General features: G+C 33.0%; 1 protein-coding gene and 1 pseudogene across 1 annotated transcript in view; one reads left to right on the forward strand and one right to left on the reverse strand.

Annotated features, from left to right (window-relative positions):
• Positions 1 to 25,707, forward strand: part of LOC106645032 (deoxyribonuclease TATDN1) — a 154,228-nt gene continuing 128,521 nt past the window's right edge. The window contains exon 1 of the mRNA XM_089593852.1: positions 1 to 285. Coding sequence (XP_089449978.1) covers positions 177 to 285 — 109 coding nt within the window. The 5' untranslated portion in view covers positions 1 to 176. The remainder of the gene's footprint in view (positions 286 to 25,707) is intronic.
• LOC149374433 (uncharacterized) lies at positions 10,420 to 12,402 on the reverse strand (annotated as a pseudogene).

The following is a 25,707-nucleotide window of genomic DNA, read 5'->3' on the forward strand; positions in this document are numbered from 1 at the left end:
ACCTGCCTTTCACATTTAACAGAATGAAGAATGTAGGATCAAATTGAGTCATGATGCTGATGTAGCTACAAAGTAAAAAAAAACCGAAGGTGGTTTTTAATTATCAGGTGTTAATACCAAAAATCAAATTACTCAATAGCAAAACAATAGTGCAAACAACATGATTTAATCTGTTCATGTTTTGGGGATGCCTCTATGATGAATTAACAATCTGGCGTTTAGTTTTAATCCACGACACGACTTGTAGGGTAGAAAGAGCAATGATCAATTTGCGGAAATTAATAGGTAACCAACTATATCATTAGCCTTGTATTTGTGCGGTGTGTATGTGTTTAAGTATACTATCATAAGCTACTTTTAATACTATCAAAGACATTTCACTTATTGCTTATTGTAATTAAACGTTTAAATGTAATTTACTTACCTGCTGCAAAATAAGAAAGCTGCTAAAATGTGTTTGCATTTTTTACGTAATATTCAGCCTTGCAAGTAGATATATTATCATGTACAATTGACCACTTTCATTGATTCCTCCAACAATTTTTAAAGGCTCATTTATAATATTGCGGAACTTGCACATTTCGTAAATTGTTAAATACATATTTTTGTTCACTAAAAAATATGATATGTATTTTTTAAAATTAACTACACTGTCCCTATGAAGTGTATACTGCACACATGTTAACATTACAAAATTTGGCGGATGTGCACTTTAGGACACCCTTTGAGAAGTTAGCTACAAGTGGCTGTGTTCGCATGAGGCGCCATTAGTTATGTCAGTTAACTCACTTGATCATTTATCATATATATGATCACTTATAAGTGCAAGTGAGACGGTGACATCATGTTGTCTCCCTCGCACTTATGCGTATGAATATTATCATAAATGATCACGTGACCTTAACTGACTTGCAGACGACTCGCTTAAGCTCTAAAATAGAAATTTGTTATTCGAAAGGGCGTTTTATGGTTTCAACGTATTTTTTTACGCTGAAAAGTGGAAAAATTATTAAAAATTTTTTAAATAATTGGATCAATGTGAAAATCGCGTCTGAAGGTTATTTCACTCATATCTCTTTAACGGTAACAGACACGACAAAAATAAAAATACCAGCGTGTAGGGCGGAAAATTTCCTATCGATTTAATCCATTTTATATCTTCAGACAAGCGCAACATTATTCTTAAAAAAACTGATTAAGCGTTTTCAACACTTACTGTAAGAGTAAGTGAGAAGAAGAGAGCGGCGGTGGTGCGCCAGCCACAATGAGCTATAAGCTACGAGCAGTGTTGGGTAAAGAGGATTTGATTTTGCATTTTTGTCACTAGGACCTATATATAGCTACAGATCCTAGTGAGAAAAATGCAAAAGATGAACAGGAGGAGAGAGGGAGCCAGTGCTTCTCCCCAAATGTGACTGGCAAACTTGCGGGAAATTCAAATTAGCTATATGGAGCAAGATGCAAATCCCCAGATAACTCGACACAATTTCATGCATAATAACTTAATAAACTAATCCCAAGCTATTCAACCCAACAATCCAATGGGCAAATGAGCAGCCTCATGAATTTTAATAAATAATTAAATTTATTTATTAACAAAGACAGCGCCAATCCCCACACGACCCGGGGCGCTTACTGGTTGCTTTAGATAAGGATAAAATAAAATAATAACGCAAGCGCCTATCCCCACACAACCCGGGGCGCTTACGGGCCGCTTTGATTATTAATTAAATAAATAGAATAACACAAGCGCCAATGCCCGCATAACCTGGGGAGCTTACTGGTTGCTTTAATTATTCTTAAAATAAAATAATAACACAAGCGCCAATCACCACACATCCCAGTGCGTTTACGGGCCCCTTTGTTGATTAATATAATGAACTCAAAGTTGGTAAGCACTCCGGGTTGTGCGGGCATTGGCCTTTGTATTTTAAATATTTAATTAATTAACAAAGCGACCAGTAAGCGCCCCAGATTGTTTGGCAATTGGCGCTTTTGTTATTATTTAAAGCATTAAATTTTAAAGTGTCCAGTAAGCGCTTCAGGTTAAATGGTGATTGATACTTGTGTTATTTTATTTATTTTATTAATTAACAAAGCGACCAGTAAGCGCCCCGGGTTGTGTGGTGATTAGCGCTTGTGTTATTATTTTATTAATCAGAAATATATCTAAAGCAACCAGTAAGCACCCCGGGTTGTGTGGGGATAGGCGCTTGCGTTATCATTTTATTTTATTAATATCTAAAGCAACCAGTAAGCGCCCCGGGTTGTGTGGTGATTGGCGCTTGTGTTATTCTATTTATTTAATTTATAATCAAAGCGGCCCGTAAGCGCCCTGGGTTGTGTGGGGATAGGCGCTTGCGTTATTATTTTATTTTATCCTTATCTAAAGCAACTAGTAAGCGCCCCAGGTTGTGTGGGGATTAGCGCTTGCTTTGTTAATAAATAAATTTAATTATTTATTCAATCTCATGAGGCTGCTCATTCGCCCATTGGGTTATTGGGTTGCATAGCTTGGGATTAGTTTATTAAGTTATTTTTCATGAAATTGTGTCGAGTTATCTTGGGATTTGCGTCTTGCTCCATATAGCCAATTTGAATTTGAAAAGGTACTTTAATAATTTCTTCTTTCACAACAAATCGTCGAAGACTTTCTTTCAAAAACGAATTTACTCTTTTACCTGCAGTTTGCTCAATATTGAGATTGACGATTGTTATGCACATGTGTCCGTTCTTAAGAGAAATATTTTTGCTATTGGACAAATAATAAATAATCTACATCCTAACAATTCATTAGTTCAAAGTTTCATAAGTAGTATATATTTTAACAATAGACAAAAAAGGCAGAAACTCAATCGTACATATAATAAAAAATTTTTATCAATACAAAAGTCATGTAACCAGAACCCCTACAATAATAACAACAAAAAAGAAAAAATGTTCCGAAATCTAACAGATCTTGATGTACCGAAAAACGTAAAAAATTGCGTAGTTTTAGGACCGCAATTTGCGTTAAAACCACAATCTTTGTCAAATAGTGAAATTATTCAAACAATTAAGAATGTAGAATATAGCTTGCGGAAAATCAACGATCTTAATAGTGAATTAAAAAGTAAAATAAGAACAAAAATCACACAAGCCATGAAAATTTATAATAACAAAAAATTAAAACTTGACAACGTTGAACATTCAAATACTTTCAATTTAAAATGTACAAAAGCGTTCCTTAGAGAGAACAAAAATATTATGTTTACTCGTTCTGATAAGGGAAATGTGACTGTTTGCCTTGACAGAAACGTATATGTGCAGAACATGGAGTTGATGTTGAGTGACAACACTACTTACATAATGATAAATAAGAATCCATTACACTATTTACAATCAAATGTCCACAAAATTTTAATGAAACTGAATGACAACGAATTTTTAAATTTTAAATATCATAACAATCAATTAACGCAAACTAATACAAATTTACCTAGATGTTATGGGTTGCCAAAAATACATAAACCTTCCCTTTCATTTAGACCAATTATTTCATCCATTAATTCTCCTACACACCACTCGCCTCAATTCTCTATAATTCTCTTTCTAAAGTATTTGAAAAACCTTCGTCACATTTGAATAATAGCGTTGAACTTATAAAACAAATTAAAAATCTTAAAATACCGGAAAATCATATTTTTATTTCTTTGGATGTGATTTCTCTATTTACCAATATTTCGTTAGAATCAGTCATAAATAGTTTGGAAAAAAGATACATGCAAATCCACAGATTATCAAAAATTCCTTTTCATGAAATTGTAGAATGCACAAAATTTTTGTTCAATAATGTTTACTTCACCTTTCATAAAAAATTTTATAAACAGATTTTTGGTAGCCCTAGCTCTCCTGTCTCTCCACTATTCGCTGACTTAGTTTTAGAAGATCTTGAGACGGAAGCCCTACGCGTGTTAAAAGAAAAACATAATTGCGTTCCCTTCATATATAAAAGATACGTCGACGACACTCTCATATGTGTACATAAAGATCAGGCACAATTATTTTTACAGATTTTTAACAAACAGGACAATCACTTAAAATTCACCTGCGAAGTAGAGAAAAACAATTGTATAAATTTCTTAGACATAACAATTACACATAAAAACTTAAAAATAATCACGAATTGGTACGTCAAGCCAATTTCATCGAATAGATTAATTAATTTCAATTCTAACCACCCCCGATCTTTAAAAGTCAATGCAGTGTACAGTTTGGTTGATCGAGCTATTCTTTTGTCTGATAAATTATACCACAGGAAGAATATTCTCATGGCAAAAAGAATTTTACGTGATAATGATTATACTGAACTTTTCATACAAAAATATATCAAGAAAAGACTTCACCAAATAAAAAATACTAATAATGATAATAACAACTTACTAAATGACAATCTACGTGATAAAATAAAAATTTCTATTCCATATAACCCATTATTCTTTAAATTTTGTTCAAAAATTTTGAAAAAATTAAATATACAAATTTACCCTATTATTCAAAATAAATTGGACAGTGTTATCATTCTTGGAAAAGACAAGATTGATAGGCTCGATCAAACCAATGTTGTGTATCATTTTGCATGTGATTCTTGCTCTGCATCATATGTAGGTGAAACAAAGAGAGCATTGAAAAAACGCCTGTATGAACATAAAAGTACTAAGAAAGATGAACTTGTTGTCGCTTCACACATGAAAAAATTCAACCATAATTTTAATTTTTCTCAAACAAAGATTCTAGACCGTGAACCTAATAAACAAAAAAGATTAATATCTGAAATGCTATACACACACTTTACTAAGCACACTATTAATAAGAAAGAAGATACCTTATTTCTCAATAACATATATAAAGATTTTATAAGTAATCTTTCTAAATAATACAATGTAGTGATGTACTGCTGTTATCTACATTCGTAAGAAACGTACATTTACTGTTTATATGTATATGCGTAAATAAATACATGTTTGACATTTACGTTATTCGTTCGAGGCGCCCAACAGTCTGTAACGATCGTCTTAACGATATAGACGTGAGTAATTGTTTAATTTTTTAAAATTATTTACATTACTATTTTATTTGTGACTACTTACTTATAATTAATATTGCATTAATGTAGATATTTGTAAACATTGGCCCTGCAATGTAATTAATGAAATTTGTTGTGTTTTTTCTGTTAATAAAGTGAGCCTGATGAGGTTGGCGTTAAGACCAACGAAACGTTGCTCAAACTAACACCTGACTTTGGAGTTTTTATTCTCACTCCTAAATTAGCTCTTACTGATCGTGTGCTTATGCACAAAACCTCAAGAAATTTGAATTTCCCGCAAGTTTGCCAGTCACATTTAGTGAGAACCACTGGCTTCCTTCCTCCTTCTGTTCAGCTTTTGCATTTTTCTCACTAGGATCTCTAGCTATATATAGGTCCTAGTGATAAAAATACAAAATCATATCCTCTTCACCTAACACTGGCTACGAGCCATACTCCCTCCATGCTCCACTATTCATGCGTGCGTTGTATACGTACATAGATCACGATGCGTGGCGAGAGAGAAGCAAGAGAGGAAGCAGCAGCGAAAGCAAATGCTAGATTAGATAGAATATTCTTCTTTTCCCGGTTGCGGGCCACGCACTAAAATATTACAAAATTTAGTAATTATTGAAAAATAGTAAAAAACGCGTGTTTTTTCATAAAATTAGTAAAAATTATGAATCTTTTTTTTTTTAATACGTAAAAAACGATACACTTTTATGAGAAATCGGTTGCGTTCGTATACATAAATAAATGACAACGTTATAAGCATTTAATTATTAAGCAAAAAATCGATTATTGCAAAAAAATACGGTAAAAAATTAAGAAAAATTTTTCTTTACAATCTCAAAGTTGATTGTATTCTTGATGAAGTGCCGTCTATCATTTTTCTACGCCTTAACCAGGCAAATGCATTTTTAACTTAACAATTGCGTTGTGACGCCATTTTCAAAAACAAAAAAAAACCTCGTTCAGGGTTAAAGATCTTTATAATAGGTACTTAACCCCTGATTATTAAATTTTTTTACCGATGAATAGAAGAATAAAAACTACACAAACATTGACTGAAAAAATATTGAAATTTCACTTTTTTTTTGCATATTAACAATAGCAAAGAAAGTTTTTTAATAATTGGATGAAACCATATCGATAGGAAATTCCATAACGAATAATTTACCTTTTTTACTGTTTCCAATCCGACCACTAGGAAACAAGATATAAGCAAAAACGTAAAAAAAGTTTTGTCCACTTTTATGAATTGTTGAATAACAATTAAAGCCAACATCTAAGTTGGGCAAAACTATTTTTCCCAATTATTAAACAATATTTGGCGGTGATTAAAACGGTTTTCCCGGCAATAGCAGGAATTGCCTCATTCATATTTTTTTATGCTTCAAAAAATTGCATCTAACGTTGCTAACAACTTTTTTAAGGCCGTTTTGCCAAATTAATTTTTTTTGCATTTAGCTGTGGTTTGTAAAAACTATTCATCTGATCTTGTTGAAATTTAGATTTTTTATTGAAGATTACTTAAGCTACAACTCTGCCAAATTTCAGCTCTTAATGTTTGTGCAAAAGAAAATTATTAATTTTTCAATATTGGCTCAAACAACGAGGTTTCTTATATTTCGTGGAAAATAACCACAGGACTAATTTGGGATCGACTGCAGCTTATTTTGTTCGTCTGCTTGCCTCGAATTCTTCTAAATTTGTTTGTATATTTGTTTGTTTTTTTTTTTTTTTTTTTTTTTTTTTAAGCTTGTTCGTTTCCGATGCTAAAAATCGTGTTTTAAAATTTTTGCCATTTTTTTTAAACCCCAGCGGAAAATGTTTTTTCTTCAATTTTATTACAATCAAATGGCATTGTTCTTCGATTTATTATTTCTAGAAAAAAAAAAAAATCTTATTTGACACTATAACCAATCAATAGAAAATTCAAAGAAACGTCAGAAAAAACTCTTTCCTCAGAGACCTTTTTTTTCATCGTTAAATATCTTTTAAGGACTTGAAAATATTTTAGTACGTGGCCCGCAACCTAAAAAAAAGAACATTCTATCTAATCCAGCATTTACTTTCGCTGCTGCTTCCCCTCTTGCTGCTCTCTCGCCACGCATCGTGATCTATATACGTATGCAACGCACGCATGTACAGTGGAGCATGGAGGGAGTATGGCTCGTAGCTTATAGCTTATCTTGGCTGGCGCACTACCGCCGCTCTCTCCTCCTCACTTACTCTGACGGCAAATGTTGAAAACGTTTTATCAATTTTTTTAAGAATAATTTCGTGCTTGTCTAAAGATATAAAATGGATCAAATCGATAGGAAATTTTTCGCCCTACACGCTGGTATTTTTATTTTTGTCGTATCTGTTACCGTTAAACAGATACGGGTGAAATAAACTTCAGACGCGATTTTCACATTGATCCAATTATTCAAAAAATTTTTAATTACTTTTCCCGTAATCAGCGTAAAAAAATACGTTGAAAAACATAAAACGCCCGCTTGAAGAACAAATTTTTAACTCAGTGCTCAAGCGAGTCGTCTATAACTAACGGAGCCTTATGCGACCATAGCCAGTGTCGCAGTGCTACCAACATAGTGTAACAAGGGAAATTTAAAATTATGAACGCGGAAAATTAAAATTTTTCAAGTCAATATAAATGTGGTTGGAAATTATTCTGTCGATATTTTATAGGATTTGTTTATTTTTTTACAGCACGGCCGAGCGAGCGAAGCTTGCGAGAGCGCTATTTCCGCACATTAAAAGAATATATGGTTTATTAATAAAATTTAAATTACCCGCCGTTTAGTCCGTTGTTTTTAATGCAGAAGACTTTTTGCTGCTATAATTTCAAGTTGCAACTTGTCATTTTTATTCCGTTTGGCTAGCGTTTGTGTTGGTTGGTTTTGCTTGTCAGATTTCGTGATTTATTATGGTTCTTTTGCGTGATTTATTTCTAAAGAAGATGAAACAAACTTCTTTACAAGTTATTGAAGAATGGCAGAGTCGTGGATTACTTACTAAAATTGCAATTTGTTCGCATTGTGGTATTAAGATGTATATGGGTGAATGGGTAGATGTACAATGCGCACTAGGTCCTGAGTCACATTTTTTTTGCAAATAAAAATTTGCTTATAAACATATTAAAAAAAAAAATTGTTTGTAAGTTGAAAGTTAAAATTTCAATTTTCCAAAATTTATTAACACTTGTTTTTCGAGCCTTCACTTACTATTTATACGTTGGCACTAGCTTGGCGAATCAATCATTGCATTTTGATAAACAATTATTGAAAAAAAGTATTTACGTAAAATGTAGTTGGATATTTTACATATAGCAATAAATTATATGAATACCAAATTCTTGTACTAATACACTAAAAACTTGTCGGCATGCAGCTTATTTTTTTCCTTTTTTGATTTATAATAAAGCCTGATGCTTTTCATTAGATAATTTTAGCTATAACTACACCTATAAAACAGCTACAATAATGTATAAAATTTAGCTATAAATATAGCTACATACTACAGCTGTAAATTTTTCACAAATAATAAATAAAAATTAGTTTAAAATCAGATTTTTTCAACATATATCGATCAGTACAGGTGGTATCATCCGCATGATAACAGTAAAACTGAGGGCCTGAAGTATTTTTGAATAAGTAGAAAAAAACAAGAAATCATATACAATTTCAAGTTTTTTAAAAATTGTTCAAAAATACTTTAGGCCCTCAGTTTTACTGTTATCACACGGATGATACAGCCTGTACTGATCGATATATGTTGAAAAAATCTGATTTTAAACTAATTTTTATTCAAAACTTGTGAAAAGATTACAGCTGTAATTTATAGCTATATTTATAGCTGAATTTTATATATTATTATAGCTGTTTTATAGGTAGTTATAGCTATAATTATAGCTATAATTTATAGGTATTATTATAGCTATAAATTTTTAAATGAGAAATTAAAAAACTGGTACTATAGTAAAATGCTTTTTGTGAAAAAAAAAAAAAAAGTATCGTAGAGACAGTGAATTTTTACATTATTTTGAATTATATATCGTTTGAGCATAGGTAGTCCCAAAGGAAGCAAAAATATTTAAAATCAATTTTTTGCTGTAAAAACCTCACATATATTATTTCAATAACTAATTAATTGACAACACGTATCTGTTCGTTAACTTAGAAATGGTAAAATATTTATCGTTACAAGTTTTCGAAATTCAAAGTACGTGGTTAATTAGTCGCACTAAACGTTTGGATTTCATTGGATATCATTTGCTTCTTGTTCAAAGATATCAGGTTTTTGAAATGATTAAATAATACAATTACTTCATATAAACAATATGTTTTTATACAAGTGTCTCTATTACAATTGTATTGAACGGAATGTTCTCCAATGTCAGTTCAGTAAAAATATTTTTTTAATTATAACAAAAACATAAATCAATTTTTTTGTTCTGCCAATGAAAATTTAGTCAATTTCCTTTCCATGAATATTTTCACTACATGTAATCTCATCATGTATATATATTCCTAGTATATTTAGTTACACTTGGATTTTCATATAATAATATTGTGACTGCGTTTGCGATCGCATAAGCGCCACATTGAATGGAATCAGGTTGTTTTTGAACTTGTTTATATTGTATACTTTTATTTTCGGAGTTGGATATCTTTTTTTGATGAAAATAACTTCGTTTTCATCTAAATCATTACATGTATGTTAATTGCAAAAAAACCTGTCGTATACAGTTAATGTTTTATTTTTGTAATGGATTGAATGCCAATGAAAACATTCCTCTTAATTAATTATTAGAACGTCTTCTACATTTTCTTCTATTGGCTGTACGTATTCTGGGGTTTTTGTGTAATAATTGAAGTATTAATTATATTCAAATGGCGGTAATTTAAATTAACTGTTTCTATAAACTCATTAATTATTATATCATCGAAAAATTCGTTCTCATTCATTACTTTTTTTTTAATTGATTCCATTTTTTTTGTACCTAAGATCAGTTTGTAAATTTTTAAAATCAGAATTTTTATGTTTGACACTCGGATTACAATTTTTAGTATTGTGTCGAGTACTACTGTCATTTCCCAAAAAAAAATTTTCCGTTTTTATTTTTATACTTAATTCATTTTATCAGTAGGCTGAAGTTTAAAATTATTTTCTGTTACGTTTGTCTTTTCTTGTATTTCATCGTTAGAGTCACTGATTGATCCTGTTTTATTCATCATTTTTTCGGTTTTGAATTTTGTTTCATTTTTTTCATTATTCTCATCAACTTTAAAACAATCCTCTGTAACACTTCTTATTTCATCTAATACATCCTGAAAATAATCACTTTATTCTAGTGTATCAATAACTTCTATTTCTTTCTCGAAAATTTCTGAATATATGTTTGCGTTTTCTTGAACATCACCTGCATCAATTTCATCGTCCCACAGTCGTTCTATATTTTGCTCAACACTCTCATACTGATCTTCAATATCACTCTCGTAGTGAAAGATCCGTAAGTTTGATGAATTGTCACAAGTTTCATTACAATTTTTGCAACTATACATATATAACTACAGTGTATTCCAGCCTTTTTGCATGAACATCGAGTATTTTTACAATCAGTTCTATAGGCGCAATATATCTACAATCAAATTTATTCTGTTTTGTAATATTGATTAAGTTTTTAACGACAACATAGTTATTCATTCATATAGTTTAAGTTAAAGTATTTAAACTTGGGTGAACATATATGACAAAACACTGTGATCATTAATAGAATATATAAGTAATAATATTTTACAACGTTTTTGTGTCATCTAAAATTTTTTTTTATAATGAAATTGCAGCAGGGGAAGAATGTAAGTATAGAATAATCGTTCATCGTATGAAATGTTTTTTGAGACGTTAATGTAGAAAAACTTGCCATTTTCAGTAACTCTTTCGTGCAATTTCTTTTTCATTCATGATAGGTAATAACATATGACTTGTCCTTTTCCATCCCCATAATGCTGGATTTAAAGTAAATCCTAGCCAGATTTGCATTTGGTAATAAACTCGTTTAGTATGTTCTTTTAGTACTGAAGCTGTAGGTGGTAAAGTTAATAAAAGTAATTTCTTTTTTTTACTGCTATAGATGAACAAAATATTTTATATCTTAATTCATGTAAAGAAGTTTTTTTATCATGTGCACCATATAGTTTAATAGTAATTTTTTCAGCAACTTCACATAAAACGTTAATATTTTGATTTGGCTTATAAAATACAGTTATCAAATTTTGCAAATTTACATCTGTATGTACTAATGCTATGATGCTTGTTTTACCTTTATTATATATACCATTAGTAGAATCGCATCCAGCAAACGCATGCGCAAATAATATGTATTTTTCCAAATATCTATAGTCATAAGATGAATATACAGTATTTTGTCGCTTATTAGGCGATAATTTATAAAAATACAAACTACGTCCACCATGTAACTTTGTTACTAATGAAATCAGTAAATCAATATCGTTATTAGCTATGACAATGCTTTTTTTGGTATTGTCGTTCAATTCAGTTGCTGTACTAACTTTTAATGTATCTGCATCTTTTTTTTGCTATTCTAACGTCAATGTTATATTTTTTTTAATATTTTGCTAGTAAATCCACAAAATTTTCCTTATTTTTAATGTTTAAAAGAAATTTTGTTCGATTAATTGTAATTATTTTATCGTTGGATATTTCAATATCTGCTCCAACATTTTTTTCTGATCTACAATATCTTTCATAAAATTTTACTCCAATATATTCGTCACTGTAACCATCAAAAATAACAGTTACATTTTTACCAAAATGTACTATGATGTACGACAAGTATAACTGAAAAACTTCTTTATATTTTTGACTGTGAGGCCAAACTACAGCGTGCAATAACCAGCCCCCATCTATCACGTAGTGAATCCAATCTACTTTCAACAACTGGAAGTCGTTACAAAGCTCAAACAATTTATATAATTTTGATTTTGGTGTTTTCCTCATTATTACTTTTTCATTAAATAAACTGAGTGGGTATGGAGTGAGCTCGTATGCAAAAGCGTCATGCGTTTTATTACAATTTCCACTGAAGACTGCATGGAAATATCCATGGTAGATATTTCATGATTTTTTTCAATATGTACATCAGTAGCTGCACTTGCCAAATTTTTAACTGTTCAAAATAACGACATGGAAATATTTTCAACATTTTTTCCAACCTTACTTTCCATTCGAGATACTCCTTTTTCTAATACGCGGTGACAATCAATGTTTAGCCTTACAATGATTCCGATAGAGGGCGATACTAACATATTCGATTTTGAGCTACCAAATGGGTTATGATTTTGAAGCCAGGTAACAAATTCCTTTATGTCATCGTTGTCTCTTTTTATTCGGCTATGAGAATGATCAACATGCTGTTCACTAGTTCTTGACGTAATTTTACAATAATTTTCTAAGCATTTCACAACATTAAATGCTGATGGCATAGCAAATAAATATCGTGCCACAACGCTCGAAGTAACACCCCGACCATGTTTCAAATCTGTACCAAAAAATCTATTTAACGTTTGCTCAATAACCATGTCGCTCCATATACCAGACCACGATTTTTCTGACCTACGAATGGTAAAATAACGATCTTTGGTATAGCAATCAAATTCTATGGGATCCATTACAATATCCAAATTTTCCATATCTTGAAGATATATCTGAGCACTTTTCGCATAAGCGAAATGCGCACTCGCATAAAAAGACGGTAACAAATCTTTTATGCTTTGTAAATGTAATTTCCAATCGCCTAAGCGATTTTTGTTCTTCTGAAAACTAATGCTTAGGAGAAGACAAGTAGAACTTGAAACAAGCAGTAATCAGACCTAATTTTGTCTTAATTTTATGATTGTTAGTTAATAAACTGTTTATTTATTTTACAACGAATAAGTTGAAACTTGTGTCTCTCACTTGTTTACAATGTGTATATGAATAATTACTCTATAAAAAATACATTTCCGTATTTGTGGTGTAGGTTAAATTAATATAATAATGACGCAGACTTTATCTGCCTTTTTAGCACAAAACTTTGTAAAGTATGTTACAGTATTTTAAAAATTCATAATTTGTTATGTAAATTTTTTTTTAATTTTCACTTTTACATAATACACAGAAATATTTCAACTTATTAAAAAATGAAGTAATGCGTCTAAATCTGATAGATTGAAAACTGTTTCAAGAAAACATTTCTTTCAGTGGGGGCGAAATTCGTGGCGTCGTCCTAAATCTTTTTGCAGTCAATTTTTTTCATTATCATGTTTACTAAACGTTACAGAATAAGGATACTTATTTTGCCAGCGGGCAATCTGGTTATAATTAGCTTAAGCAATCTTTTCTTAAACAAATAAGCCAAAGTTTTTTTGGTATAAAATTATTTTTCTATTCTTTGGCGAACTAGGAATAAAAAAGTAATGGGGATGTGTATATTTTAACCTCACAGTTTTCGAGTAAAAAATTCCCAAAGTTTTGAAAAATGCATTTTTTTCCAATTATTAGAGCCTTGCAAAATGATTATAGTACAACGTTATCACAAGACACACTGCCTAATTAATAACTATCTTTCCTCTAATATTTTCTTAAGAGTAAATTTAGAAAAATCAAAAGGCAACATTGTTTTAAGCCATAAAGGTTCAGGGCGCTTCAGCAAGTGTGTCCGTACTAGAGTATACCTATGTATATGTACTTACAATTGTGCCTCGTGCTTGAGTGGGTCGATATATATATACGTATACAGTCGTACGTGCACGCGTGCTGAAACGCTTAAAATATCAACTGTAAAAAAATAATGTTGCCTCTTAATTTATCGAACTTTACTTTTAGGAGATTGTAGAGGAAGGTTGATAGTTAATGTGTACGTGGTGTGCCTAGTGAAAATGTTTTATTTTTATGCAATACCAAGGCTCTAATAATCTGGAAAAACAAATTTTTCAAAATTTTGCGAATTTTTACTCGAAAACTGTGAGGTTTAGATATAAACATCCAGATTAATTTTTTATTCCGAATATGCTGAAGAATATGAGAGTAATTTTTTAGAAAGTGTCAACGTTAGCCTTGTCCTCTCCTATATTAGTTACTAGCAGCCCCCCGTCTCGGCTTCGCCCGAGACTTACTAAATAAAACACCGTAGTGTGTTGACACGTAATGTGAAACATTTTTAGTTAGAAAATTTTACACATATTCCCGATACATCTCAGAACAAAAATCTTCTTATTAAAAACATATTTTTTCGGAATCCATATAGTTTATTTAGTCAAATAATAAGGTGTACAAATTCAAAAAAATAATTATGCTGAAAAGTACTGTGCGTTCTTTATGCCATAAAATAATCGATGGCTATAAGAAGTTGTTGATTTGGTTTCTTCTGTGTAATTCACGAAAAGGGCTATTTTTTAAAGCTGTTAAGATTTAAAACCCCCAAAAAATTTATATTAAAAAAAAATTGTTTTTTCTCACATCTCACAATTTTATTACCAGAGCAACAAAGTCCTGGACCTTAAACCCAACATTTTTATTGCCACAAAAACACAAATACATTTTCTACTCATTAAAAAATCTGAAGTAGGATCTTTAAAGATTTCAGAGATTGCTGTAAGGGTACAATGAAAAGCTGATCTCTCACGTAATGGACTCTTAAGTTGACGATTTTGACGCTGCTGTTTCAATCTCGATAAATTTTCTGCGTCAGTTTCTTGACGCCTCAAATTGTATTCATTAGATACATTTGAGGTTTTCTTTCCAATATACCCTTTTGCGACTATTGGTAGGCTTACGACTTTTATGACCCCTAAAGGCTATTTTCAGTCAACTTTGTTAATTTTAATACATTTGTTGGCAAGGTAGTTCGACGTCCGATGGCAATAAAAAAGACCGGTGAGCTTCTTAAGTTAACTCTTTTTTGACTGCAGTTAACAGCAATTGTGACTGCCTGGATACCTCAGGGTGATCTTCTCTGGCTTACTGTTGAAGACCCAGACTGATTGGGAGAAAAATTACAAAGTCCGAAGCTTTGGGGCTAGTTGTAGTGCTCTTTCCCAACGTCTCCCGGTATAACGTCAAAGACGTTGGTGTCTAAAGCACCTTTTTTATTTTGCAGATTTAGTTGTTTTGGTGATCTTAGATGGGGAGATTGGTTAATGATACTTGTCCAGTGGAGGCTGTCCCGTTGGCTCAAGTTTTTTTTTCCTTTAAAGCTGTTATAGGTTTGCCCAGCGCAGACCTTGGAGAGGATCAGTGATTCCTGGTTGAATGCTTAGAGTCGAGAGGGTAATATAGAGTCCTCGGTCACCGGGTTTCCCAGCCTTGCGAAGAACAACTCCGCAGGTGACGTCTGCCAGTGAATAGCTGACTTGGTTTAATAGTGCCCGTCTTTAGTTAATATAGTCTTTTAGTTGACGAATCGCTTCCGGAAATGGTAATAAAAATGTTTTTGTTGGCAAGGTAGTTTACACTAAGGTGGCCCCTAAAAAGAACCGATGAAATTGATGGTTAAGTAGGGAACGTAAATACTTATAATGGCCCTAAAAAGCGCCAGTGGTGAAACTTCCAGGCTATTCTTTATTATTATTCCTGATGATGAAGAGCTGGCTACGGGTTGCTTGATTCTTACCCTGGGAGTCTCGATGTACGGAGACTGTGATGGAGGGAGATACGCCGCTGACCAAAGAATATCTCGTTTCGGGTCGTTCTCCGGATAACCAACTGCTCAATTGCTCATCTTTAGACGGGAACATGTGGGTAAGCGCGTTGGGGACGCGACTACCAAGAAGGTAGCCGTTGTGGCTTCCCGTACCACTCAGAGCTGTTTTCCCTTGCTTACATTTGTAGCCACAAATTCTTTAACTACACCAGGTGGGATGATGGGACTGCCACACAACTCTGAAGAGTTGGTGCAGATTGTGCTCTGGCAGGATATGTCTCCTGGCATTCTGGCAGAAACGGCATCGGTTGGAATTAATTTATTTTCCTTTGATCGCACTCGTCGAGATTCAGGGTGAAGGGACACTTGGGTTCCTTCCCCCTTAGAGAAGAGTGTCGTCCGTAACCGGGATACCCAGCTGCAGGACTATCACCAGCATTCTCTGAACAGCTTGATGAGCTGCGGAAGCACGACTATACAGCTAACGATACGCTCCGGCCTATTATAACCACACTTATTTAATTATGTTGCAGGTAGCTTCGATTTTATGTCGACGCCACCTAGCGGATTTTACTGAACTAAAGTGAAAAGCTGGCGTATTCTTGCAAAACTTTGAGCTCATTTATTGCTATTGTTATTAAATTTTTTAAGATAAAAACTATACTAAAACCATCTAGGAAGTATCATGAATCAGTGTGCAAAATTTCAGCAAAATAGGTTCAGTAGTTTTCGCGGTTAGCGATTACAACGGTTTTAGCGACTTTGCTTTATATATTAGTAAGATTTCATAATTCAGAAATTCAAACATGCAATTAATTTCGAAATCGATTCTAACTTATTAACGTATGATTTTTAATTTAAAAATAATGTTTTAAACTGTACAATTAAAAAACATATTTCCACATACCTTGAGATGTTTTATATATATATCAAGTACCTTTAGATGTTTTTTATATGTCAGGTAAAAAATGATGTAATTTTCTGTGTTACTAAATTAATTTACTCTCAATAAACTATTACCAATTAATTCAGTAACAATTGAATATTTGTCACTTTTGATAGGTTTCCCGTACGATCTTGCTTCGACGAGAGAAAAAAGAGCTTTGACGCTACGTAGACCTTTCGTTGTCTCAAACATAACAATTGGTAGATGTTTGTATTTTAGATGTGTAATCGTAGTATCAAGTGACTGACTCTATCGTTGTGAATGATTTTTTGAGAGCACAAATAGTAAAAAACAATTCTTAGTCAATTGAATATCATAGTGGGAAAATGGGGTAATGGGAAAAATTTTTAATACAATAAGTGAATACGTAATTTACTTTAATCACTATTTTGCAAACTAACGGAAACGAGTAAAAAGAACTATTACTTTAAATTTCTTGTTAACAAAGCTTTATAAAAAATAAGTTATTAATAAATCGTATCCAGATGATTGTTGTACGTGAGAATTATACATTTAAATAAATTAAAAAAAAGTTTTTTACCTTTTTCTTGGATATTTAAATACTTACAATTGTTGATGAAGATTTGTTTTTTAAATAGACACATTACTGTTTAAAATCTTCAAAATATGGCATATAAGTTTTTTTACATTTCAAAAAAAACGTTAACAGTTCTATTACGTCGTGCATGGGGATAAGAGACGTCAAGCAGCAGACCGATACTCGATCAGGCGTAATCAGTCTGACATATGATTTGGAAAAGGTCAGAGTAGCTCAGAAACTGGACTCTTGCTTGGTAAATAAAGTACATGCATGACTTATTTGTTGGCATGTTTAACAGATTATTTTTTTTATAAAAATTATGAAAGTTTAAAAAATAGTCACAGCGACGTACTACATTAGCATCATATACATCAGCTGGAAAGTTTTAATCTTGTACCAGTTAGTGCCATCGACACCGAGATCATTAAGACACTATGCACTTTATCATATTCTTGCTAGCTGTCCTCGCTGTAGTTACATGGTAATTTTAATTTTTTGTTTTTATAATTATTATAGTACGTAGGAAACAAATCGTTGAGTAATTGCATTTATTCACAATGTACTCAATGAATTATGTACTTTAATATTAATCCCTAAAAAATGCTTTTAATAAAAGTCGAAAATGAACATGTTTCCGGTATTTACAAGTACTAATACGTGTATTTATTTTTAACAAAATAAACAATTATTTAGTAAAAAAAAAAATTACACTAAAAATGGTATCTATGAAGTTGTCGGTTAATAAGTCATTAAACCAATAGGAAACTAATATGTTTTAGCCGTTACAATTTATTATATACTACACCCTTACTGCAGTACATGAACAAGGGGAAAAACATGTTCGTAAAACATGTCCTTATAATTTATATATGTGTTACCCAAAGAAAAATAACAAAAAATGCAACATAAGAAAAACAATGAAAGGTATAAGAAACCATTTTTTCACAGGGGACAGATAACTCTTCCTGAAGAGGAGTCCTAGGCTATAACCACAATAAAAGATAATCCAGGATTATTGGTTGAAGAAATTGCACTGCTTGCAACAAGCAGCACTACGTGGAGAGTTATTCAAAGAATCGATCTATCTGCCTATTTTATGTGGGGCTTCGAACTACTTCAAATGTGCAACAAGCTTTATAAGCTTTTCGATATTTCCAGAGATGTAAGATTGCAGCAGCAGCAAATAGGAGAGGTGCAAAAAGATATACGAAACTGCTTTACTCAGATTATCAAGGAGTTTAACATCGTCCCTCCAATACAAGCAACCCCCGCCCTTGCGTCTAAAATCCGTGCCTACATTACGGACCACCCAAATCCCACCATCGCCGCACTCACGAACCTCCAACCCGGGCGCTTTGACCTTATTGGAATTCCAAAAGGTCACGTGACTCTCGCGATATATATAGTCACTTGGGGGAAAAACAACACAGTCCTAATGGGTGCAATTCTATTTTTATTTTTTTTATTTTTTTTACACGTTCAACGATTGTAATACGATAAAAGCCTCTCAATAACATATTTTTGAGGAGATTACAATACCTAAGCTATTTTTTCCCAACTCAATTAGTTTTTTGCAGCTTAAAACTTTTCTTTGAAAAACGCACATTTAACCTTACCAAAATCCTGATTATTTTCCTATATATAGTCGGGAACGGGAAAACTTTGTACAGGTTAAATGTGCATTTTTGCACTTTTAAAGGAAAGTTTTAAGCTGCAAAAACTAATTAAGTTAGGAAATAATTGCTAAGATATTGTCATCTCCTCAAAAATATGTTATTAAAAGGCTTTTATCGTATTACAATCGTTGAACGTGTAAAAAAAATAAAAATAGAATTGTACCCGTAAGGCCTGTGTTATTTTTCCCCCAAGTGACTATATACATCGCGAGAGTCACATGACCTTTTGGAATCCCAATACGACGTCCATGCGCTCTAGCACAGAACCCCGAGAACCCCCAAAATACTCTAGGTCTTCAATACCCCTTGCTCCCATCAGATGCATCTCCATAATCTCGCTGAAGTAAACGCGACTTCAATCCGTACGCTCCCTTCAGGAGCACCCATCTATCCGCCGTATCCTTGACGGCTTCAACCCTATACAACACTTACACTAATCACAAGTACGCTTCCAAATACACAATACCCAGCGGACTCACACATCTACACACACACATACAATAACACTAAATTAAGCTTCTCTAATTCTATTCCGGCGCAAGCCAAGATTCGAGCTTCGCCCAGATGCGTAAATGCCCCTCCTCTCATTGCTCTGAGAGCGAGCTGGCCTCCAAAATTCTCCGTTATTTTCCTTCTTCTTTCTTCTCCTATGCCCTTTTGTATTTTAGGGGAGTGGTCCTCACGGACCTGTCCCACGCAGGGAGGTTAGTTTTTAGTCGGTAGGCACACCGGGTGAATCCGACACTACCACCGGATTAGTTGGGGTGTCTATGAAGATTTTCTCCTCCCCGCTCCATCAAACAAAAAAAAAAAAAAATCATATGAACCAGTCGTAAAGTGGATCAAGTGACCCAACTTTTGCAAGGGCATGTGACATCAGGTAATAATATACAAAAAAGGAGTTTATTACCGTTCGTGGGAAAAATCAATAGGGTGTTGTTCGATAATTTAGACAAGATGAAAGACATGAATAAAATAAAAATTTTAGTGAAAAAAAAAACGAATAACATTCGCACATTAGCAAGATTATTAGGCACTCAAACTGAACTAGTCTCCAGAGAACTGGCAAGCATTAAAAATAATTTAGATAGTTTAGCTGATACCATTGATACCATTTTAATAAAAGAAGACTTAAGACATCGTGAACTTCTATTATCGTTAGGTATAAGTGTATTGATAGAAAACGCTCATCAATATGAATCATATACAGTTATCTTACTAAATGCAATTTTGTTTGCATCAAAAGTTTAACATGTCGTATGAATTGGCAAGTCAAACAAGACCAGATTTGATGTTTCTAAGTGCAAGCTCACAAATAAATACTTTGCAATTAGTATCAATTTAAGATATTTCGATATATATCAGCAATCAGTTAGTATACCTTATAGATATACCTCTGTTAAACAAAAAACAATTTCAATTATATAAAGCATCACCGCTACCAATACAACAAATAAAGGTGAAGTCTTCAAAAATTTTCGGGTTCATTTGGCCTGAACATGAATATTTTGCAATCAATAAAAAGCTCCGCACGTACATGCCGATTGTAGGAACGGAAGTAGAAAAATGTAAAAAACTTAATACATTACTAATATGTTCTCATACTGAGCCAGTAAGAGAAATAAAACATTATCATACATGTGAAACACGGCTTATAGTTCAAAAAAACATAAAGGATCTAAGCATTTGCATGGTGAAAGTAGTAAGATTGTTAGACACATACTGGATGCGCTTGCATACAACCAATCGATGGATTTTTTCTGTGGTTAAAGATGAGCCAATTTTCATCCAATGCCAAAAATCTCCACATTAAATGAAAGTTTTAAAAGGTGCAGGCATAATTCAATTAACAGAAGGTTGCTCCGCTCATACAGTAAATGCTAGACTAATAGCTCCTTCGGTTATAAAACAGGAAAGTACAACTATAACTTTTCGAGAAACAAAATTGGACGTGCAAATCATTCTGCAAAAAATAAAATTTAATAATCATAATTCATGTAATACAGTAGAAACGCTTTTACAAGACTAAATAAAAGAGATCAAAACGCAGGGTCTTATGAGAAGCAATATTTTAGAGGACGGTACATCCGTTTCAGATATCATAAAGAAAACAAGGACTTGACAAGAAGTAACAGAAACCCGACAATAAATGAAAAGGTTTAAATGGATATTCTTTGTTGTCCTATTACTAATCACTGCAGTAGTAGCTGGCTACCTCATTTGGAAGTGTTTCTCGCGTAGAAAGTCTGTCTTTTAATGTGCTGTAAACTACTCAGAGGTAGTCATAATGAAAAAAACAACACTTCAGCCGGCAGTCCTTCAGGATCGCAGCCTTGTGTACACAAGCAGCAAAGCCAAATCAACACTATAGAGCTGCTGCCAGAATAGAGAATCCAATACGGGCCGTAGAGTCACTGCTATAAATTATATTACCTAAGTAAATAATTATTGTATGTAATATACAAAATTTTTTTTCATTAGCATAAATTAAAGCAAGTTTGATTTATTTCGTGTCTTCAATAATTAATTATTCGAGTCTTATGTATAATTTAAAAGAGGCTCTTCTAGTAAATAAAGCTAGCCTATGGTAAATAAGTAATCTCTATTGTTAAATAAACACGTGATGTCAATAAATCAGATATTGAAATAATATATTCAAGATTACAATAAAAAAATACTCATCCTGACATAAGAATTATAAATATGTCATTTTAATAAAGTAAGAAATACATATCACCAAAAAAAATACTTAATATACATAAATATTTTTTCCACATCTAATTTCATTTTATGGTTAACAAAAACTTTTCTACCATACTGCGCCGAAAGAAGGAACAAAAATTTGTAAGATTGGTGAAAAATCGTATACAACCCACGGGAGGAAACAAAGAATCCCTCAGATCGCATGCTTATCGCCCGCGGCTTTGCATCAGGCGTTATTACCTGCAATCTGAGACCTTCTTTATTTTTTCTCCTAAGTAAGTAATAAACTATTATTAATAATCATAAGTTGTACTTTTCTTGAAGTTTATTTTAGAGATATTCAAAACAATTGAAAACGAATAAAAATAAAATACTGTGAACAGAAATATTTTTTATATTAATTTTAAATATTTTTTGCTTCTTTTGGGACTACCTATGCTCAACCGATATATAATTCAAAATAATGTAAAAATTCACTATCTCTAAATTACTCTTTTTTCCACAAAAGCATTTTACTAGTTCCAGTTTTTTTGTTTGGAGCCTGGATGACAAGTATGAGGCTACATTATAAATCAAAAAACGAAGAAAATAAGCTGCGTGCCAATGCAATTTTAAAAGTTGAAATTTTCTCGAAACAACAGGTTTTTTGTGTATTAGTAAAATAATTTTGTATTCATATAATTTATTGCTAAATGTAAAATATCTGGCTACATTTTCCGTAAATACTTTTTTTCAATAACCTTTATCGAGATGCAATGATTGATTCGCCAAGCTAGTGCCAACGTATAAATAGTAAGTGAAGGTTCGAAAAACAAGAGTTAATAAATTTTATAAATATGAAATTTTAATTGTAAACTCACATACAATGTTCTTTTAAATATGTTTATAAGCAAACTTTTATTTGCAAAAAAAAAAAAATGTGACTCAGGACCTAGTGCAGTCGATAGAGAATCATCGATAATGCAAAAATCCACTTTTTCTTAGAGACATTTTTTCTCGCATTACAAATATTTCATTGGGAATTGTAATATTTTTCGGGCGCCTAGCAAAGAGAAAAGAAAAATTTCGGCTCAGTGCAAGCCGTGCTGGCCGTTCTCCTCTCTCCTCTCCCCGCGCCCTGCCCCGCCGCGCGTGGTGGCACTGCTGCTGGACGTAGACCAGCAGGCTAGTAGTATATCTATATACAAACATAAATTTGCATTAAGTCTTTCACAGCCACTTTTCTCGAGATTTTAAGTTGGTCAGAATCAAGTAAATAATCACTTTCTACGTATTTTTTTCTCCTCTTTCGAATGATGTAGACTTTTTTTTGAGATTAATAATCAATAATGCAGACACCTTAAGCATCAAATTATTTAAAAGCTAGTTTTACTGGTCTAAATCATAAGTGATTGTTGGAAAGCTTATGACTGTTTAGGCAAAGAGGGTTACCAGCTTTTGACTGTTAATCATTCAGTTACATTTAAAGATGAAGATACTGAAGCTTGTATTAATACGATCGAAGGAATGTGGACGGCTGTCAAACGGATGTTCTCAACAGCTAACAGAAGTAAGAATCATTTTGATTCTTACTTAACTATTTTTATGTACTTCCGAATGAGAGCAGAAGCTTCATGTATCTTTGATCAGTTCTGACAAGACGTTAATTCTGTTTATTCACCACATGACTCTAAAGATCTCAACATATTGGCTTGTGAATTTTTATCAATCAGTCCTTTTCAGGACTAACAAAAAAAATCTAAAAATAATTTTTTTCCAGCAAAGAAATTTAAATTTACCGCGTTTACAATTTTGAATTTCCCGCGCCACGATGTATTAGCAACACTGCAGAAACTATAGCTAACTTCTCAAAGGATATCCTAAACTGCACTTTTACCTAAAATTTAAGATAAATAAAAATTGGCAAGCCACTTACTTTGTCAACTATGTTACAGCGCTAATCACAAATACACTTCTAATTAATCTATACCCATGACACACACTGTCACAACAATTAATTATCATTTATAAAGAATAAATTAATCACACTTGGGAGCACTGATTGAGTTTTGAGCCTGCAAAAAAGTCTTCTCTCGCTGCTTTCAAACTCACTAACAGATGGCGCGACCGTTATGTTGCCAATCCCAATTGATCTTGGCATATGTATATCCAATACGACGCCAATAAATGAATTAAATCTAAAAAAAACCCAATTGATCTGATAAATCACCAGCACAAGCGAATAGAATAATAGTCGAGCGGTCACCCATCCGACTACCAACCGTGGCCAGTTCTGCTTAACCTTCCAGGTCGACAAGATTGTAACTCTACCGCTGTCCCACGGTGTCGATTGACTATACTTTTATCGTTACGACAACGTAAGTGGGAGGTGTGCAGAAGTTCAGGCCTAATGTCTACAGATAACATAGAAATTTGATCGGAACTTAGGTAATACCCCAGCTGTTCTGGGATGGAATTTTTTTGAGTGGTTTCCCCATCCACAGGACTGATTATCCTGGCGAATGTGGAACGGAATTCCCTAAATCCTTACCATCTCCATCCCTTTCCAGTCCCCAAAGTGCTGAGTGCCCAGAGAAGGACGTAGTGTGCACTATAATATTGGAAAAAAATGTAAATATATTAGAAGAAAGGCAGTTGTCTGCATCAAGTATGATTGTTTGTTGTATTTAAACAGCCATGATACTTACGATGTTCATTCAAGTGCATATTGCTGTTGCATATTTACATAAATTCAATCCAAATTTTTAGTTGCAAAGCTAATTTTTTATTCTCCTATCTGGACGTAGATAGAAAATGGATGGTATTATACATATATTATTCTGAAGTTCTGTAGATAGTTGTAAAAGAAAAAAAATTATCATAACCAAATATTTTTATACCTCTATTTTACTTCCAGCTCCAGGTATTTGTCATACAACCCTTCCCGTCAAATAACGAGAATAGTCTTGAATTTCCTCTGCTATATAACTATCATGTAAGCTCTCAAAAAATTTACTATCTTTTGAGAGACTTTGTAATCTGATATATTTTATGGTGGACAGTGAACAGCCGCGTAAGGGAAAATATGCAACGAAAAGTCTGGTCCGCTCCCCCGTTGCCGTTCACCTCACCACTGAGCACTCCTCTGTCTCTTTTGTCTCTTCTCTCTCTAAATATTTACATGACCGACACGATGACTCAGCGATAGAGTTGCTGTCCCGTCGATCACCGAGGTTAAGCAGCATTTGGCGCGGTAAGTACTTGGGTGACCGATCAAGTCTCGCCGTTTCCCCTCTGCTGTTAGCTTTGTGGGTTGATTGACTATTTCTCTGTCTCTTCGACATCGTGAGTGGGAGGTGTGCTAAATTTCTGCCTCGTTGTCTAAGTCTGCAGCTTGGATACCAGGTCAGAAATAAGTCAGGTACACCGGGCTGTTCTGGATTAGGTTATTCCTATGAAAACTTTTCCGGGGTTTCCCTGATCCACGTGACAATTGTCATGGGCAAATGCAGAGCAGTTGTTAGGGCCCTCCCCCCTCCCCCCTTCCAATCCAATCCCAATTTCTTTCCAATCTCAAGTGCTAAGTGCCCTAAGTAGTGCCTCTACAAGAGAGCCGGACTTAAAGCACCATAATAAAAATTTAAAAAAATGTATATATATATATATATATATATATATATATATATATATATATATATATATATATATGTATGTATGTATACACATGTGGTATAAAAAGTATATTTATATACACGCAGTGGTCGTGGTGGTGCAATAGTAGAGTTGCAGTTCCGTCGATCTCCGAGGTTAAGCGGCATTTGGCGCGGTTAGTACTTGGATGGGTGACCGTTTAAGTCTCGCCGTTTCGCCTGTTCTCTTGATTCTCCAGGATCGATTAACTGTTACTCTGACGCTTCGTCTACGTGATCATAGGTGTGACTGAGTTGGCCCTCGTGTTTATTCGTATAAACATCTGGTCATAACTCAGGTGCATCGATGTCTAATTAACACTATGCTTGTGTAAAAGAATTCCATGTCTGATCCTACGGACGATGATGAATAAACAAAAAACAAAAAAAAAATCTA

Source organism: Copidosoma floridanum, unplaced genomic scaffold, assembly GCF_036245765.1.
Source record: "Copidosoma floridanum isolate Cflo_tuat_1 unplaced genomic scaffold, Cflo_Japanese_pri ptg000020l, whole genome shotgun sequence".
NCBI classification, from domain to species: domain Eukaryota; kingdom Metazoa; phylum Arthropoda; class Insecta; order Hymenoptera; family Encyrtidae; genus Copidosoma; species Copidosoma floridanum.